Source organism: Anopheles ziemanni, chromosome 2, assembly GCF_943734765.1.
Source record: "Anopheles ziemanni chromosome 2, idAnoZiCoDA_A2_x.2, whole genome shotgun sequence".
Lineage (NCBI taxonomy): Eukaryota > Metazoa > Arthropoda > Insecta > Diptera > Culicidae > Anopheles > Anopheles ziemanni.
The window spans coordinates 69752805-69771815 of NC_080705.1; the positions used below are offsets into that span (position 1 = coordinate 69752805).

At 48.0% G+C, this 19011-nt stretch overlaps 1 protein-coding gene across 1 annotated transcript in view; it reads right to left on the minus strand.

The window, feature by feature from the left end:
• The window catches only part of LOC131282248 (Krueppel-like factor 7), a 239345-nt gene that overhangs the window by 13908 nt on the left and 206426 nt on the right, over positions 1 to 19011 (minus strand). Inside the window, exons 2-3 of the mRNA XM_058311660.1 lie at positions 6178 to 7138; positions 5965 to 6108 (exon numbers count right to left, since the gene is read on the minus strand). Coding sequence (XP_058167643.1) covers positions 5965 to 6108; positions 6178 to 7138 — 1105 coding nt within the window. The remainder of the gene's footprint in view (positions 1 to 5964; positions 6109 to 6177; positions 7139 to 19011) is intronic.

Consider the following 19011-nt stretch of genomic DNA (forward strand, 5'->3'; position numbering starts at 1 on the left):
GGCATTTCAAAGAAATTTGTACCTTCAAATAATTTCCTCCAGCGGGTGGGCCCTAAATCCGCCCACCGAAAGCCGCGGCTCCGGCACGTAAACATCGGCCTCCCCCTACCCTATTCCGATACGCTCCCGAACGCCGAGCGAACGGAAAACACATGCCCGCGCACCGTTGCGCCAGGCGCTCTGCATGGTCCGGCGCCGATCCGGAAATATGTTTCCCTCCGGGATGTAAATGGCATTTTATGTTTTATGTTTAAAAATTTCTGAGGTTAAATTGTTTCTGCGGTTCGACCGTACCGAGAGACCGGCCGGCGACCGGATGCTGCCGGTGAATGTTCCACCGAAAGTTCCACCATTATTGCACCGTGCCCCCGATTAGCGCCGGGAGGCGGTGTCTTTTGGGGGTGGTGGCTTTTTCCACCCGAGCCGGGGTTGGTTTTTGGGGGCCGACTCCGACAATGGAGTCTGCCAACGACGAGCGCCTATTCTATTAGGCCCAAAAGAGCACCGTTTCGTGCCTTCGAATTTCTGGCCCTACTCCGCGTGGTTCTGTATTTCTTCCGAACGGTTTCCTGTAAGTTATTTTTCCATTCTTTCTTTCTTCGGTTTTGGTTCATTTTACTTTACTGCGCCACGAAGAACCTTCATCATCTCACAGACCTTCCAGGGAGGGGGGGAGGAAGTAGCAAGCGGAGCACCGGTTCCGTCCGAAATGATGATACACTTTTCCAACACACGCCCGGTTCGGTTTGGTGCTGCCGGGCGTACAAACATGCTGCCACATAAAATATGATTTTAATAAGCTCCAGCCAAAAGCACGATGAACTGGACGCGCGAGGCGCCGGCGAGTGGCTCGCGATTGTGCCGTGGCAAAGGAAAATGTATGCCCTACCGGTAGCATCCAGCACCAAAAAACACGCGCCCAACACGCGGTAGAGGAGTGTGGAATTTATTGAAAATCTTCTCGCCGACGGAAGGAAAGGCACGTGCCGAGTGATGCTGCGTCTGGTGGAAGAAAATAATTCACCGTAAATAACTCGCCCGCCCTGGGGCGAACGTGGTGCGTTCCGTGGTGCGGACTTTTATTAAAAACATACTTTGGCGAGAAAGTTTGCCAAGCTGTAGAGACTAAAACAGAATATGTATATTTCGCTTGTTTGAAGATTCGAAGACCAGCAAATTGTTAATTACTAGCTACATTTCACGATCGGTCGGAAGAGGCGAGAAACCGATGTTTGGGTTATTTATAGACCACTCTCTAAGGCAGTCAGCGCTCTCGTTTGGTCCCGAAATCCGAATCATAACTTCGGAACCACACCAAAAAAATAATCTTCCAACTTCGAACGGAAACTGTGCGCCGGCTTATTGATTCCTTTGAACCACGCCATGGAAAAGCCAGGCAGATCGAGCAACATGAAAGCATCGCTTAAAATAACATGTACTTCAAACAGGGCTCCTTTTCACCCTTGGCGAATCGCTCTCGTGTTTTTGTTTTGTTTTTTTTTCTTCTTTTGCCCATTCACATCACGCTGGTCTCGGGAGGACTTTACGGGGATAATTATCGTTGCCCCACCGGCGGCATCCGTCTCCTCCCCAACAGTTGCAGTTCACTGTTCTTCCGTGCTTATCGTGGCGAAGTGGATACACTTCACTTTAAACAACTTACCACCCCTCCCAAATCCCGTAGTCGAGCGTCGTCGGTTGAGGACATACTCCGAGCCGCGCGGTCGGAAGGCAAAACGTTAAAAGTAGCCGCCTTTTAAAGGAGCCTCTTGACGCGCCGGGATGAAGCACCATCCGGCACGAATGGTTGCCCGGAAGCTTGAAGTACGAGGCCGAGAGGTGGAAAACCGGGGGGGGAACGCAAACTTCTTGACTAGCTGCTGGGTGGGAGCAGCACCAGGTCCTCGGGGCAGCCGGAACGCGCACGGAACGCAGAGCGCACATTACGAGCGCTGAAGTACCCCGAAAGTGGCTCCATAAGAGTGATTTAGAGATAAGGCATGAGTCAAAAATTATGAGGATAAATATTTTGCTCCTTTGGCAGCCTCGGAGAGTTCACCCCCCGTTCCAGCCAGGGGCGGGGGGATGGGCGGGGAAAGGGCGGATCGCGTCCTCGCCATTTTGTCGGGGCCCGTGTTAATCAGCGCACCTCGGGGGAAACATATCCTTTTTCGAGTGCGAGGTCTAGCGAGGTTTGCCTGCTTCCCCCGCATTGTCGCTCGGCGATGTTCGCCCTTTCCGCGCGCGATAGGCTCGAGGATTAAACAGAAATTATCATTTAACGGCGTTTCGGGGACCCATTATTCACGCAACCAGACACACGTCCCGGACACGGCTGATGGCTACATCCTGATCGAGTTGCCGGCCAAAGGGGATTCAACCGTGAATAGTGGAAAGGTCCGTCGATGTCGGGAAAAGGTTTGTGCGCGTGCTTCCTCGCTTGTTTTGGAAACTAGAACTACGTGAGCTGGCTGTGAGCACGCAATAGAACTTATATCTGGTACGAAGGAATAAAGCAAACATGGTCCAATTGCTCCCTAAAGCGTTATCAAGAAGGAAAAAGGTTGGAGAAGTTCGTCCGATACAACCTTAATCTAGGAAATTTTATAATTTTATCAAAGAAAGACATTTTAAACCTTTGACTAATTGCAAAACATTGGCTTTAATTGTTTTTTTCCATGGTGCAAATAATCTTTCACACTACAGCTACTAAAACAACTTAAATTTCTTAAAAGTAAAAACCAAGACCAGTAAAAAGAGAGGTCGATGCAAAGCTATTCTCTGCACCCCCATTGTTTTGACAGTTAGTTTGAAAAGTCTTCACAAACATTCTTGTATTATGTGGGAGGTCTTCGCAAGAATCTCTTAGACAAAATAGGTAGCCGGAAATTATGGATCTTAGTGTTTCAGTTATCACTCATGGTCTCGTGGATAGTGCCATGATATAATATCCCGAGTAGTCAAAAGAGCTTCTCGGTGCGAAGTCTTGAGATATGGATCCTGTTGGTCGCCGTGATATGGCCGCAATCAAGTGTGAAGGCCTTGGTCACGAGCAACACTCCACTCAACGCCTCAATTACTTGTTCAGTCAGTGGAATATTCTAAATTTTCTGTTTTAAACAAATATTTCAAGCAGCTCATGAAAGGTAAACAAAGTTCAAAACAAAAGTCAAAAATATTCTCACGGTTTTGGCGCTTTACTCGGTATATTTTGACCTCTTTTTCCGTCGATATTGGGATAAACATTCTACGCATCCCTTTTTATCAGAAAAGTTATAAAGAAATGTTTCTAGTAAGTCGGTTACCTGAAAGAAAGAAACGATAAATGTGCAACACGGATGTTTTATTTACGTGTTGCTATGCAACGTCTGGACTTGGCGCAACAAGGAACAAAGCAACCGTACTGTTATTACAACCGTCCTTGGGAAACTCTAGTTATTCCTTCTCAAGGCGAACCCAAATTACTTCGCCAAGAGAGCTAATAAATTGCAGGGTGAATAAATGCCACATTGCCTCCGCCGTGAGGAAGCTTTTCCCGGGAAACTCCTCCGCCCACCGAAGGTACCAGCATTGTTCGCAAACTGCAACCATGGCATCTTTTCCGAAACGACCGGTGCCACTGTGTGATTGACTGACCGTCGATGTCCCCCCCCACCAGCACCGACGGTGATGATCAACGGACGGAGCTTGAGCGGGCAACTGCTACGGCCATGTTCCGAAAAGTCCAAGGGCACGCCGAACAAGAGACTACGACGAGTCGTAAAAGTTAATCCGGAAAGAAAGACACTCTGCATACGGGTCCAACCTCGCCACGGTCACAGGGTGGTTCCCGCACCGACAGGGAATGGGCCAAAGTTGGGCGGTAAATTAGTAAACCAGGTCACATAAACCTTGCCCGTCCGTTGCAGGACGAAGGCAGCCGGGACACACATACGCACGGCTGATCGCACACACACAAACACACACGCTGGTGCTCGGAAAACTTGCTCTAATTTATTCCAACTTGAATCAACTTTCCCCCGAAGTTTACTTTTCTTTCCGCCGAGCGAAAAGCGGACCCGATGTTTTACGGCAAAAGGATAAATAAGCAGATCCGGCTCCGGTGACCGCACAAAAGCGACCGAAAAACATTCGGATGAGCCATTTAAGGCGGTCTTAAAGGAAAACTTTGTCAACAAGCGGCAATAAGATTGATTTGAATAATTAAATCATGGCACTGTAATAAATACCATAGGTTGTGTCTGCCCGTGCGCGTCGCCGGTCGAAGGAACCCGGCTCAGACCAGACCGGATCCTGCCCTGCTGCGGTGTTGTGGTGAGCCAGCCAAGTCTTTAAGGATCGCCCGTGCGAACGACAACCGGCTGCCCGGCTTCGGTAAGTTTTACTTTTGAATATGAATCATTGATTAGCGAGCGCACGGAAGCGTGGGTCGGGTTTCGAACAGTAAGCCGATCGTTAAGTGGAGCCCCGGACGAGTTCACCGAAACCGCACGAGATAGATAAGATGAGGTAATTTAATTGCCGTGCATTCACCGACTTGAAGGAACGGAAAGAAGTTGGCGATCGTTGAGGATTAAATGAATCGCACGAATTTCCTCCACTCCAGGGAAAACTGCGCCACATAAAACATTTACTGATGATTTGTTTGTTTCAATAGTTTGGATTCAAAGGATACGGTTCAGTTCATTTCCAATCAACGAAGTAGTTTAAGATGTGTATAAACAAACGATTAAAACGAAGACGGCATGAGAAGTCAATGTAATTTAAGCCATAAAACTGCACAAAGTTTGAGCAAATGCTAAGATAAAGCTCTGCTTTAACTAAGCTAAGGTTTAACAGCTATGCTCTGTGAAACAATTGTAACAGGATACTAAAGAAAGTTCTCAATTACCATTGCAAGCAAATAGATTGAAACAAAGTGTATAGCTTCTTGGACTCGGGATGTGGATAAATATTTTCAATGCAATAAGGCTCCTCCCAAATCATTATCCATAATGATAATTGATCGTTCTAAAATTTTCTAATCTCGTGAGTTTTATCCAAATCCGGCGGCAATAACTCGTTAACTGTGTATATAAAGTAACATAATACAAAGGAAAAATAGGAAATAAAAAAACGCAAAAATGATTTTGTTTCGAAGCTGACTTATTTCAATTGCTGAGAGTATGGAGATACCAAGATACTTTAAGACCATTTGAGTAGAAAATTAATTTCAATTACAATTAAAGAAAATATGAAAATGTTTAACACAGTATGACAATAAAATTTCAAATATTTTATCTATAACCATTTCTTTATGTTACTTTACTAATTTTAAGTAGAATCTCCTTTCAAATGGAATCCTCCTTTCAGAATAGTACATTCTGAAAACATCAAATCATCGTTTAAGTTATCCGGCACTCTTTCGGTTTCTTTTTAATCATCTGACCCTTTGTAGGAAGTGTATGCCGACCCCTGCTATATAGCGATTTGAAAGGCAAACAATTATTCGTAAACATCATTGGAATTTCATTTTCGAAATAAATAATATAAAAATGAAAATAGTTAAACCATTATGTAAAAAAAGTCTAGTCGGATAAACCCAACGAAAATATTATTAAATTGTAATGCGTGTAACTCAAGGTCGTAACGTAAAAAAATGTTATTACGTTATTTATTAAATTTTTATTAAATACACATTCATATCAGCAAATCTGTTTTATTGCCAATTTTAAGAAACAGTCCTGTACCTTAAATTGGTTTATTTTCTCCATTTTTGAACTTACTACCATCAAGATCAAGAGACATAACGAAGAAGAAGAGAACTATGTCCGGTTCCGTTCAATCAGAAAATTTTACACGTTATTTTCGCATGTGCATGGCGTGAGTAAAGTTTTCAATATTCCATAAGACGTAAACGCCCATCACAACCTTCAAGCGAAATAGTGGATTGAATCAAACAAACTTTAAATTAAAGCCACTTACCTGTGTGCGTTCGCTGGTGCGCCTTGAGGTGCGAGCTTTTCGTGTAGACCTTTTTGCAGCCGAGAAATTGACACTTGTGTATCCGTCGCTTCGAGTCCGGACTGTGGTCCTGCTGCCGGTGGTGATGCTTGGAGGTTGGTTGTGCTGCAACGGGAGGAGGGAGGGGTAAGAAAAGGGCCCGTCTTCGGGGAGCTGCTGCTCGGGGAAGCTTACCCGTTGCGTTGGGTGAGGCGGGCGAGTGTCGTTGCGCGATGGCCGCGTGCAGCTGGGGGCTGACCTGTATCACCCGCGTTACGCCCGCGACCACGTTCTTGCCGTTCGCCCCGGTTACGCCCGCCGTCGTCGTCAGCCGGACCACGTGCGGGCCCGCGGACACTCGCAAAATCTGGCCACCCTGGCGATCGAGCAGCGCAATCTCCGAGCCGGGTTCCTTCTTGATCGTGGCCAGCGGTAAACTGCTGCCGGTGCTGTTGATCGTGGTGCCGTTCGGGGAGGTGTCCTTGCTGAGGTGTGACTCGGGTGAGGAGGGGGGCGTTAAGGTGGGCAGCAGGTCACTCGTGGCCCTCGCCACGAGCCTCAGCTCGATGCCGTTCGTCGCATGGTGGAGGTGGCTATGGTGGTGGCTGTGGTGGTGACTATGGCGATGGTGGTGATGGTGACTGCTACCGTTTCGACCGGGACTTCCGTTCGTGGTGGGATTCAGGTTGATGCGTGTCGTACCGGCCGGACCGGTGGGTGAGGCGGTGGACCCGTTGCTCGATTTACTGCAGTACTTTTCGCTCGGCTCGTCCTGGCTGTCGGACTCGTCGGGGTCGTCGTCCGGGTCGTCGATCGGTTCCTTTTTCACCATCACGGAGCAGCTCAGCAGGCTGCCACTCCCGGACTGCCAGGGGCTGGCGGTGGTGGACGATGGCGCATGCACTCCATCCGACGACGACGACGACGACGAGGAGGAGGAGGAGGACGAGGAGGATGAGCTGGACTCGGAACGCGAATCCGAGCCGCGGTCGTTCAGGTTGAGCTCGTCGAAGCAGTACGGTTCCACCTCGACCTTCCACGAGCAGGGCAGGGGTCCGGGCGCCGTGAACAGGTCCCAGCGTGTGTCAGCCGGTAGCTTGGTGTACTTCTGCAGCTTCGGTTCGTCCTTCAGGTATCGCTCCATTTCGTAGCAGGTCTGTGGAGAAAGCAAGCGGGAAACCGATGTAACCGGTGAATCAAAACAGCGCATATTAAATGTCAAACAACAGCGTCATTCCCGGTGCATCCCACCGACGCCGGAAGGAAAACTATTTCCACCGGGTATCTTTTTTTTCCAGCTCCACCAAAAGTGTGTGGGGAAAAACACAAACGGTGTGAGTGAGATAGATTTGAAATGAAAATACTTTCGAACAAACTTTCCCCATCGTGCAATCGAGGAGACACCCGTAAGCCATCGTCGGAAAGGATATACGGTATGTTTGACGCACGTTTTTTTTCTATTTTTATTTTCCTCCTACAATCCATCTGCGATACGATGCGGAAAGATTGGAAATGTGCACCGGAATGTCACTTATGCTCGCGCGCGTAACGCTTCCCGCCGTTCGGCAAGGATATATTATCGTGTAATCGTGAGTCGAAAAGTTTTCCGCATGGGAAGGCACCCGCACCCGAAAGCAAAACAAAAAAAAAACAACCCAGATGAAAACAAATGTAAGCAGGATCTCTTTTTTCTCTAGTCCCCCTCCAACCCCGCACCCTTTTCCATCCCTTCCGCGGGGCAATGTGAGGAACTCTTCGGCGCTTGGCACCACCTCATTGAAAAGTCGAAAATGCGGAAAAACTGTCGCATTCGAGTCCCGCCACCGGCTTCTCCTTTCCCGGAAGTGCTTGAATTTTGTCCCTCTGCCCCTCTCACTCACCCCCCCTCCTCAGTGTATCCGGAAATATCTGGTTTCCGGGTGGAAAACTGTGCACCCCGTGGCTTGAGTGATAAACTTTTCCGATTTTCATCTTTCACACTCCCGCGCGAACGGTGCGTCACGGGATGGCGAATGAAAATGCTTGTGTTTTCCCGAACATTCGTTCCCTCCTCCACCATCTGCCTTATCGTTTTCGATGGGTGGAGGGGGAGGGGGCGGGGGAGGGAGGGATGGCAAATGAAGCAATAACAGGAATCAAATTCACACCGACCGAGCCGTCGCTTCGGCGTGTCAACTGTAATGGATATATTTATTCATCTGTTTCGTTGACTGTTCTTTCTACCTTTTTTTTTATTATTATTTTGCTTTTCTTTTGCCGTCCTTTGTTTCCGTTGGAAAGTCGCTTTAGCGTAAAGTGTTTCCCCGTGGGAAATCTTACGCAGCGCTAGTGTTTTAATAATGCTTGCACAAGCAAACCGTAAAGCAATGCTCGGGCAAAGGAATGCTGCGTTTGGAGAGGTAGAGAGGGAGGAAAGACCGGTGGCTGGAGGGGGAGGGGGGGACGGAAGTACAAAATAAAAACAATATCAAAATTAAAAACAAGATATGAATACAATTTATGCAGATGAAAAGCTCCAGTACGCGACACGGGACGGGAAATGGAAAATTTTACCGGAGGACAGAGATGCTGTAAGCGAAATGCCGATGAACAGAGTCCTTTCCTCGCGCCCTTCCCCTGTTCTCCATATATTTTCCTGGCGTACCTTTCGCAGGGTGGGAGGGGGGCATGCGGGGATTAAGAAGCCGGCGGCCGTGGAATGCGGAAGAAAAATCAACGAAACAGCCCAAAGGCACGCAGCAGAAGTAGCAGACGCTCACGCTTACACCGGCTCTCCGCGTTTGCCGCGAGCAAGGAAAATCTGTAAACTTCTTAATTACGAAATACTTTTTACTTAAGCACGGCCTCCGGCCGAGTTCCCTGCCCGTTTTCCCCCTGCGGAGGGAGGGAGGAGTCAGCCAGCCCGGCCTGCCGTAATGGGGTGGTGGATTTTTGGCGCATGTTTTTTGCTCCCGGCTCCCGTCGGTCCGTGCGAGATGTACGGAAAACTCCGTACCCCCCCCTCACAGCCTCCGGGATTTCCTTCGTTTCGCAGCGAAACGTCACGGCCGCCGGAGACAACAATAAAACTTTTGCCGTGGCAAATCCATCGTCGAACCGCGGATTTCCGAGCCGGCTCCACACGCCGCACGAAGTACGTGGAAAATTATGTATATTTAAATTTATTTAATGGGAAAATTTACGTTTAATAAAATCTCCCACTCCACCCCCCACCCCCTCCCCTCGAACTGCGGTGGCATTCTGTGGCCCTGAGGGAGCCGGGGGAATTCACCGGCGAGTGTTTCACCGTGCTTGACAGTTGACATTTCCAACCGTCGTGGAGCCATTTCGGTGACTTTTTGAAGAATGCGAAATTAGTCCACTTGCGAAAAGGGAGAAAGGTCGTGGCGCAGTGGCGGGGCTAAATGGGTGTGAAAATTATTCCGTTCGGCTAGCAGGTAGCATAAGGTGGGAAGCGATGTGAGATTTCTTATGCGGTTTTTATGTGCCTCTTAGTAGGGGATTATTTGCGGTTGGATTCATCGGGCTTCGCGCCGTTTTTTGGTTGGAGTTTTTTGTTTGTTTCTTTTTATTTCATACGTAGGAGTGGCCAAAAAAAACCAGCAGTTAAAGGGGGTTGGTTTCGGGGTGGAAAATTGTGTACACGCGCGCGGATCAACCTGTTGCTTTCAATTTGCGTGGATTACAGTTCCAAAGTCGGGCCCGTCAATTTGGAATGGAATGAATTTGAATGGGGTGGTTTTTACTAAACCGCCGCGGAATTGCCTTACGTTGCCTTGGCAATGGAGGCAAAGGATAATGATGATGCTGGTGATGATGATTACGCTAGCTTTGATATCATTTTTGATGAGAATATAAACAAGTATTCGATAAGCAGTTGAAAGCGAACCAGTGACGCAGTTTATTTACAATTAAATGTGTTTTAGCACAAACGGAACGCTACTATAAAATCCTCGACTTTCCCCATAATTAAAAGGTGTCGCTTGGAACCCCTCGGACCTCCTTCCTCCGGCTCGTTGTAAATAAATAACCATTCGATTGTAACTGTGAGCCAATCAACGGGATGATTTAACACATGACTACCACCGGAATGATGACAGTTATTTATTATTTATTGGGATCCCGTTTGTTGTACCGGAAGTGAAAACGGCCCCCCCGGAAGCCCGGCAGGTATCTGTCGTTTGTTAGCTTTTCACCTAGCCTTCCATTCCCCGCCGAAGGTGGGGTGGGTTTGGTTTTGCCTTTGTTTGGAAACGATTTTTCCTTTTGCACACTTTCCGGGCTTTGAGAGGGACTCGACTTTTATACCTGCCGGCCCCCCCTCCCAGGAAAGGAAGTATACTTTCCCCGAGCCTTCGCGATGGGATGAAAATGGGGAAAAACACGGAACGCCTCAAGACGGTCGGACGGTCCACACCGTAAGCCCATAAATCTCTCTTGCCTCGGCGACAGTTGTGAAAAGCGGAGGAACGACCGAACCGATCCCGTCCGGTCGGCAAAGGGAAGCGACATTCTTTTGGGGAGGGGAGAAAGGAAAATTATACCTTCTCTCCATCGCTTCGCTTCGGTGCGTAAAACCCCGAGAGGGTGGTTGGGGATTCGGGAGACGGGGGGAGAGAGGTTTGGTATTGAAAATGTCGCCACGCCATCGATGACGTTCAGGGAAAGCAGCACGGATCGGATCGGGGAATGCCCAGGGGGGCGAGGAGGAAAATTCTTAATCCTGCTCGCTAATCGACCTCTTCGACATTCCTTCGTCGTCGCCGGCGGCGGCGGCAGCGGCTTTGTGCCTGGTGGCTGCGGTATGCTCGGGCTCGGGCGCCGTTCAAAGCTGAACACTTAACAGATTGACTTATTTATAAACCATTTGCGATGAAGTGGCTTTCTCGAGGTTCCTTTTTTCTATTTTTTTCTTGTTGTCGCTGCTGTGTGCGTGTTGTATTTATGCTTCGCTGCTGCCGGTGGCGGAAAGCGTTACGGAAGAAATATGACGGAACCGAGCGACCGTCAACACGAACAGGTGGATTATTTGCCGGATCGGTTAATGGGTTGTCGTGGCGTAGAAAATTACGATGATTTGGCAAGAATGGGACAACGGCGGGTGACAGGTAGGAAAAGGGAAGAGGGGGGGATAAAAAAAGGAAAAACCCACCCGTCCTTGGGACCAGTTTTTCCGATCGGCACACGCACTCCAAAACCTCTACACACACACATACCCCAAAATGCCTTCGTGAACAGCATAAAGGAGTGAAAAGTGGCGCGCGGGCTTAGAGTAATTTAGGGTAAATGATGTCTGAAATTTGATTTATGCCTCCGGAACACCCGGAGGCCCATTTCGTCTGTCAGCGTTCAGTGCGTGGTGGGTGGGTGGGGAGAGGGGCGGGGTTTTGGCTGTACCCGGTGGGGATGATTTATCGGATACGGAGCCAGCGTTCCGTGACGCGCGTATGTCATTCATTATTTATTGGGTATCACCCTAAACACCTTCCGAGGTGACGATTATCGACAAATGGTCGCGCCGGGAAAAAGCTACACCGGAAGTGTAGGTGTGTTGAAGAAGGCTGGGTACGGGTGCACTGGGATGGGCGTAATTGATTCATTATGCTGACAAGAGGAAAATATTAGCAGCATTAGTCGTTCCAGTTGGATAGTTTAAGTTGGAAATAAATGGCGTTCATCGTCCTGCGGAAATTATAATCATTTTTATTCGCTTTTAGCTAAATTCACAATTGTTTGAAACTTTTATTCTCTTACAATTGTAGACTGCTGATTGTGCGTGTTTTAAAAGAGGACAATATTTCAACATCAACCATCAGCATATTCGCAAATAACCTTCAGCGAAGCGTATTTCGTTTCTTCAGCTCGCCATATTTCATTCCATTTTATTACGACACTTTGCCTTCAAAGTAATGCCTCCCTGCCTCTTGGAGGTGCGGGACACCTCCCCCAAATGTACATACTCCACTCGGCAAGCCTTTTTACCGACACAAACATTTACTGACACCTTTCCATGCCACGGGGAACTTCATTTGCGTGACACAACCATGTCAAAGTCCCAATCATCTTCCGGTTTACATTCCACTGGCAAAAAAAAAAAAAAATACACAACAAAATGGAAACACGCATCACTCGTACGAACTGTGAGAGTTTTTCCTCTCTTATGCCTCCTTCCCGCCCCTTAGCCGTTGATGCCACTTTGGTGAAATGGGCGCCACCTTCGGCGGGCGTAATGTGTTTTTCATCGTCAAATTTATGATTCAATTTCATGATGGATTTAAAAGCTCAATTTATGCGGTGTTTTTGGGGGGCATCCCACCACCACCATCACCACGATTGTACCGTACGCTAGGAGGCATATACACTTAGTCAATCAATTAGTTTGAGTGGTCCCCGTTTTGTTGGTCGATTTTAAACGGGCGAAAGTTTTGCCCAAGAAAGGATGCAAGCCCCCTGGGAAAGGATTATCGGAAGTGAAATGGGGGGAAAGGGGGGAAATGGTTTAAAGTTGAGACGTTTATTTGGGTGATAAAAAAAGAAATCAGAAAGGATAATTTTCGATCCTTTAAACGGGCGCATATAAAATAAGTTTCGTCGTTCATTTAAACGAACGTATAATGGTCGATTAATTTGGGAAAAGCTCATATGTAAACTGCAGAAATGGGTGTAATGAATCTGTATGGAGATAATGAAATCAGTGTCGCGCTAACTCCAATGTTGATGAAACAGTCTGATAAATTTCTACATCAACACTTGTTAAATTGTAAGCTCCAGTAGAACAGCGTTCACCTTCAAGTTTCATCGTACCTTCAAGCATTCCATTGCATTGTCCTTCACACCGGAAAACATCTGTTTTGAAGTAAAAAAAACCCTTTAATACCCTTTATCTCCCATTCCAGCGTGGAGGGGTTTTCCGAACGAGATTGCGTCTCCGTCTACAGTTGCGGTTTTGAAAGGGATTACACAGTTCGGTCATGTCCCTCCCGGGAAAAACTCTCCCCCCCACGTGCCATATACACCTTTGCTTCGAGGGCGCACATTTTGTGCTGACCCTTATATATTCCGCAAACGGCTTCTGCCGAATGAACTCCCCATCGGCTTGGATAACAAATGCGACAATCGGTCGACAGGTCGCTGTCGAAGGATTCGCCTCCCTCGGTTGGGCTTTTGTGGGTTGGCCAAAGCAAGCAATTGCACTCCGACGGTAGCTTGCGGTACTGTTTCGTCCCGATTCCCCACGGTGTGCATGTGTGTCTGTGTGTGTGGTGAAAATGTGCGGAAAGCCTGTGGTCCTGTGTGTCAATCGTGTACTCACACACGGTGGAATTGGAATGGCCACATCACAGCAGGAGCAGCACCGTTGGCAATGACGCTCCGTTGGTGCTTCGTTTCGAGTTTTCCGTGCCACGGCCCACCTTCCGGTCAGTTTTCTCGTCTCCCCCCCGCTTACGGATCGAGATGAAGAATGATTCACGCAAATCCATGGTTCACCAGGACACATTAGTGCCCAACCTCCATCGTTCCGGAGCGTTGACGAAGCTGTGGCAAATGTTTGCATTGCCATTCCGGCTGTAAATGAGAACATACGATACCGGCTGGATGCTTTTCGGGACTCTCGTCGGGTAATTGGGGAAAGTAATTTGCAAGGTTTTACCGGTCACTCGACCACCACAACACCCGGCGCCCGCGTCTTTACCACCCTCAATTTCCCCCTATTTCCACCCTTGACGTCGTGGTGTTCCACCGAAAAAAGGCCGACGAGGCCGAGGCAAAAGTTGAGGTTCCGGTTGAGATCTACATTCGGAATACATGCGGGGTGTTTTCCGATCGGATTAAAATGCCGTTCGAATGTTCTCTGGCATCCCGGCATCATTCTGCCGGCAGACATCAATCATTTTTATGGATCGTGCATTTCTCTTGACGGTATTTTGAGGAAGGCGACACTTTACGATCGGACGATTATCTGGATTGGGGGCAAAAAACTGGAGCGGACAAGATAATCCACACCATGACACCGTTTTGTTTCTCACAATAGTTTTAGCTCGCATAACTCCACCCCGATGGTATCGTTGTGCGTTGTCATTTTCGGCTAAAATATTCCTTATTCCAAACGGGTAAAATAAAACATCCATTTGGAATAATAATTTTCACCCCAAAAAAGAAAAAAAACGAAACGCGAAATGCTTTTTACTCCCAGCGACTCGGACGAGCGAAGGGTGTGAAAAGTGTGCAAACGCTAAGCAGCCTGCAAAAAAAGGAAGTGAGGCTCATTTACGGGTTTTATAGCTCACTCGCATACTAAGTGTTCCCCAGGCTCCTTTCGGGTCGGAGGAAGAAAAAATGTTAAGGATCCGGCGAGAAGACGCTGTCAGAAGAAATGGGACTTGTGCCCGGTGCAAAATAAAAAAATGTGGTGGCAAACGAAACGATCGCCATTCGAAACAACGAATACACAGGCACACAGGGAACAAGCAAACATACACGACATCCGGGTGGAGAGATAAAATTTATGCATGTCATTAAAGTGATGAACGAAAACGAGCCCAACGCGAGCTTTTTTTTACGATCTTCCCCCGAAAACGGAGGGCCCCATAGAATGGGGTGGAAGAAAAAAATAACTACGAGTCCTACGCACACACACACTCACATACCCATAGCCTCAGGTCACCCTTGGCGCGCGAAATGCGGTGGCATCTTTCTTATTGATTTTTGATGGTCCACTTTTTCGTACCCTCTTTGCGCACACGGTTGAAGGATAATGACGGCCCCGCCGGAGACGGGGGTCGGGTACGCCATGGAAACGGAAGCGGAAGCCCGAAGGCGAACACCTCCTCCCTCGATTAGATGGCTGGCAAAATGAAGAAAGAACCGATGGAAAGTCGAGGGTAGAATTTTGATAAACCTGCTAGTCGTTTCCGTTGCTTCGGGGCAGGGATGGCGGAAGGTGGAACCACAACGATGGCCCTGGCCGCCGGCGTCTTCGGGAAAGGACATTTTAAAGCAATCGATTACGTGCGACACGCCGACCAATACGAAATGAAGGAATCGAACACAAATGCCCACAAACACAAAACGGGAAGAGATTGATTTGCACGAAAATGGAGGATGTTTGGTTAGTTTGTCTAAAACGTGGGACCAAACAACAACAACAACAACAGTCTCCAGACCAGAAAGGGGACCGTGAGGTGTGACAATCGGTGACAATTTCAAAGTTTTTCCTTCTTTTCTCACCCCCTGCTCGAAAGCACGATGGCGGCAGACAAACCTGAAGCGATAAATTTTCCTCAACATCACTCCGGCGTCCGTCGAAGGACAAGAGCATTCCGGGTGCGCGTCCCCGAAATTGCGAAATGTGATCCGGGAGAATCTGAAGAACTTTTTCCCCGGGTATAATTTATTTACTTTCGTCCGGGTCTATTTGCTTTGCGTTTCCATTGGCGGCTCGAGAGCCGGGTCGGAACAAAAATAAAAACCCGCCAGAAGCGCCAGGGCATAGGCTTACCCTACGCGATGTTTGTCAGCTTGTTGTCTGTGGCATGTCGGTGGCGGGGGAGAAGACGAGAGAGAAAAAAAACAACAAATAACATCCTTCAAGGGTCCCGGTTGATAAATTTGGTGTCAGAATGGGCATTGAGTCTCGTCTGAATGAAGGTGTCTGGTAAAGATTGAGATTAATTACTTTGTTGCGCAGTCTCTTCCTGAGGAGTATTGATCATTCGGGCACCGAGCGAGCGAGTTTTAAAAAGTGTTTGCCTAAAAAGGTATTTATTCCGGTACGAAAGGAAGCTTAAAGTTTTCATTCGCACTTTTCAGCGCAAGCTAACGATTTTACCTTTGTCTATGTGCGGCTCAACAAAAGTGGGTGACGCTGGGTGTGACACCATATTTCAAACAAATGGCCACTTCTACCGTTTCACTTTTAATTATTACCCCACCGGGCGGGAGGGGTGCACTTGCTTGATTAGAAAACCAAAGCCCACGGCCGAAAAAACAGCCAGACCTGCTGCACTGCGACAAATATTTCTTCCATCGGGTCAATTCATCAACGCAACTCTGACAGGCAGTCGATTTGAACCGCACAGGGAGGAAGATCCGTTTCGCACGGGAAAGGACAAACCCCGAAAGCGTAAAATGAAAAACTGCTCGCTTCCCAAATTACACCAACGTTCGCCAAATACTGGTGGGAGCCAGACGGGTGCCGCGGGAAAATCCTCGCTTCGACACCCGCTTCCCGTGGCCGTGCCGAGGGAACCGGGTGGGAAAAACAAATAAATTTTCATGGTCCTCATTTTTGTTCTTTTTTTTTTTGTATTTCGCGTTCATCCTTTCGGTATGATTTTCTTTTCTTGTTTTCCTTCCTCCCAAATCCACCGGGAATGCTGCCGGGAATGTCATAGTTGGCGTTGGCGGTATTTGCGCAAATCGAACACTTGGCCCCAGCCGGGGAGGGAAGGAAGGGAGTGGGCGGGATGCGGTGTTATGTTACAACCCGTCAGAACCGATGGCGCCATTATGCTGGATGGGTTCAGGTTCTTTTTTTTTCGTCGCTGTTTGGTTTGTTTTCGGACGCGTATCGAAACGGGTGTGTATGAAAAACTACCCCACCGCGGGATGGGGGAGTGTGTGAAAATGTGTGCACCCAAAGAATGGCCGGAAAAATCCCGGATAACACTTCGAACACTGAATAAATACGATACACGCCGGGTTTCCATGCGGTGGGCGCTCCGTCATTCAGTGGTCGATTTCAGTTGGGGCGATGGCTTCAAAACTCCAACCGTGCCAACAAGGATGAGCCACCTCGCTTGCTGGAGGCAGACTGTGTCCCTTACCACACACTTTCAGGATGAATCACGAAAAATGGACACGGAAGCAATAAAATACAACCTTTGGGTTTTTGCGGGAGGAGGGAGGTTGTGGTTTTCTGGGTGGAAAAACTGAAATGAAATGTAGGCCACCGCGACGCTGAGGGTGAACGATAAATTTATGAAACACTGACACATCTGCTAGGTTCATTTGCTTGCGACTGATGCCATTGAATCAGGCCAAGAACAAACAATATTCATGAACGTTGTAAAACTGTTGGATGTTTGAATTCCTATCAACAATGGGCTGCATTTTTATCGAAAAACAAATAAAAGCAAGTCTAATGTTAACTATTTCAATGCTTACCCACGCGGAGCAGATGCTGCAACAAGTATAACTATATGATTAAAATCCATTACACTGATTAAACGTGTTCACAATGAAATGCATCGCAGCAGCAAACGTCGCTCGCGTTGCATCATATTTATCATTATCACCGGAACATCCCGGTCCACGAGCTGGCGCATAAGCACGTCACGTTGCAAAACCATGCAGACTTTAAGCCTCCGAACAGCGACATGTCTCTCCCTTGGAAAGTGAAATAAACTTTAAGCCATATTTTACAATTTCCTCCACTTTCCCGGCCCAAGCGAAGCGTCGGTGGCAGAAGCAAACATTCACCGGTGACGTCCGGTGTGATGAGCGACCATGAGGGCACGAGTACGTGTCCGGAAAAACGGATCCAGTGGACACGGACAAATGCAGTGCACCATTCGGGCAGCACCGTGGACGACCCGGAACCCGGCGATGGATGAGATCAGGAAATGGCGAAGCCGGCAGCCGAGAGATCAACCATCAACGATATCGGACCGACGGCGAACCAGAAGGGAGGGAAGAAGCAGGAGGGGGAGGAGAAAAACCGCACACATGCACACACGGTCAAATGGCAATGGCCGCGATACGGTGAAACGGTGGCGCAACTTGTAATATCCATTTCAATGTAATTTCACACTTGTCTTCATAGGGATAAAATGCGGAAAAAGCTTTTTGCAATTTGCTCTACCCTCTCGTGTATTAGACGGGTGGGAAAACTCCGAGCGGGTGGGGAGTGGGACGTTGGATGATCATGCGGGAAGAGAGCATCCGTTTCATTTATATGCTGCTTTGGCCGAATCTGCTAGGGAAAATGAAAGCAGAATTAAAAAAAACGCAAATCACTGGGAAAACAGGAAACAAACAGTGCAAAAACCGACCGGTAAGGATAACGCCAGAACGCAACGGGTTGAATGGGGGTTAGGCCTGGAGGGGGTAGGCTAATGTTTAGGACATGGACAGGATTTTTTTCCCCCGCTCCACTTTTTGTTCCTTTCCAAATGGTTGTGCGGTGTGTCCTTTGCAGGCCAAAGTTCATCCCTCTTTAAAGATGCAATCAGGGATTTCCGTGCCGAGGCAGAGGCGATTTTCCATGTTGGGAAAATTTTGACCGAAACAGAATAAAACAAAAAAAAACGAGCACACACATAAACTTCTCTTTTCGCTTCGTCCCAACATATCACGGCGCTTCGTGTTGCACTGTGCAGTGTCCTTTAAAGAGTGACGGTAGCTTCTTCCGCATTTTCCCATAACACCGACCATTGCTCGTCCACGAGTCGTTGGGTGGTTTGGACCTTTTCGTGTTACGGGTGGTGTTTTTTCCTTTTCCTTCCACATCTGTCATTTACCAGCACATAACATAATAGGGTGCGCGAGCGTGACTCCCCTCCTCCCCCGAAGGACAAACCAGCTAGAAAAATAAAACCAAGCGAAGATGGGACCGGCGAGATTATTTTGCTTTAATTAATTTTGCTGTTATTTTAACCTTCATTAGCACGCAAACAGTGCGGTAGGGCGGTGTTTTTTACTCTCGAAGCGAAAGTTGCGCGAGTTGCAACCGAGGCTGAGCAAAAGGCGACATTATGATGGACATGAAACCGGGACCGGGATCTATTTTTGTGTAAAAAACGATGACAAGATGTAAAGGGGCCAAAGTATTCGTCAAGTAGGGCTCGTTAAATCCCGCACGTAAAACAGCAATCTGATAAGGGTCGTCTGAGCAAAGTCGAAACGGCTCGGAATGGGAATCGTTTAGGACGCGACGGAACCACTTCGTCTGTTGCCGGTACTTTTGATGCCTTTCGGTGCACGAGGATTATATTGACAATATTTCACAATACTGTGCGGATCATGTCA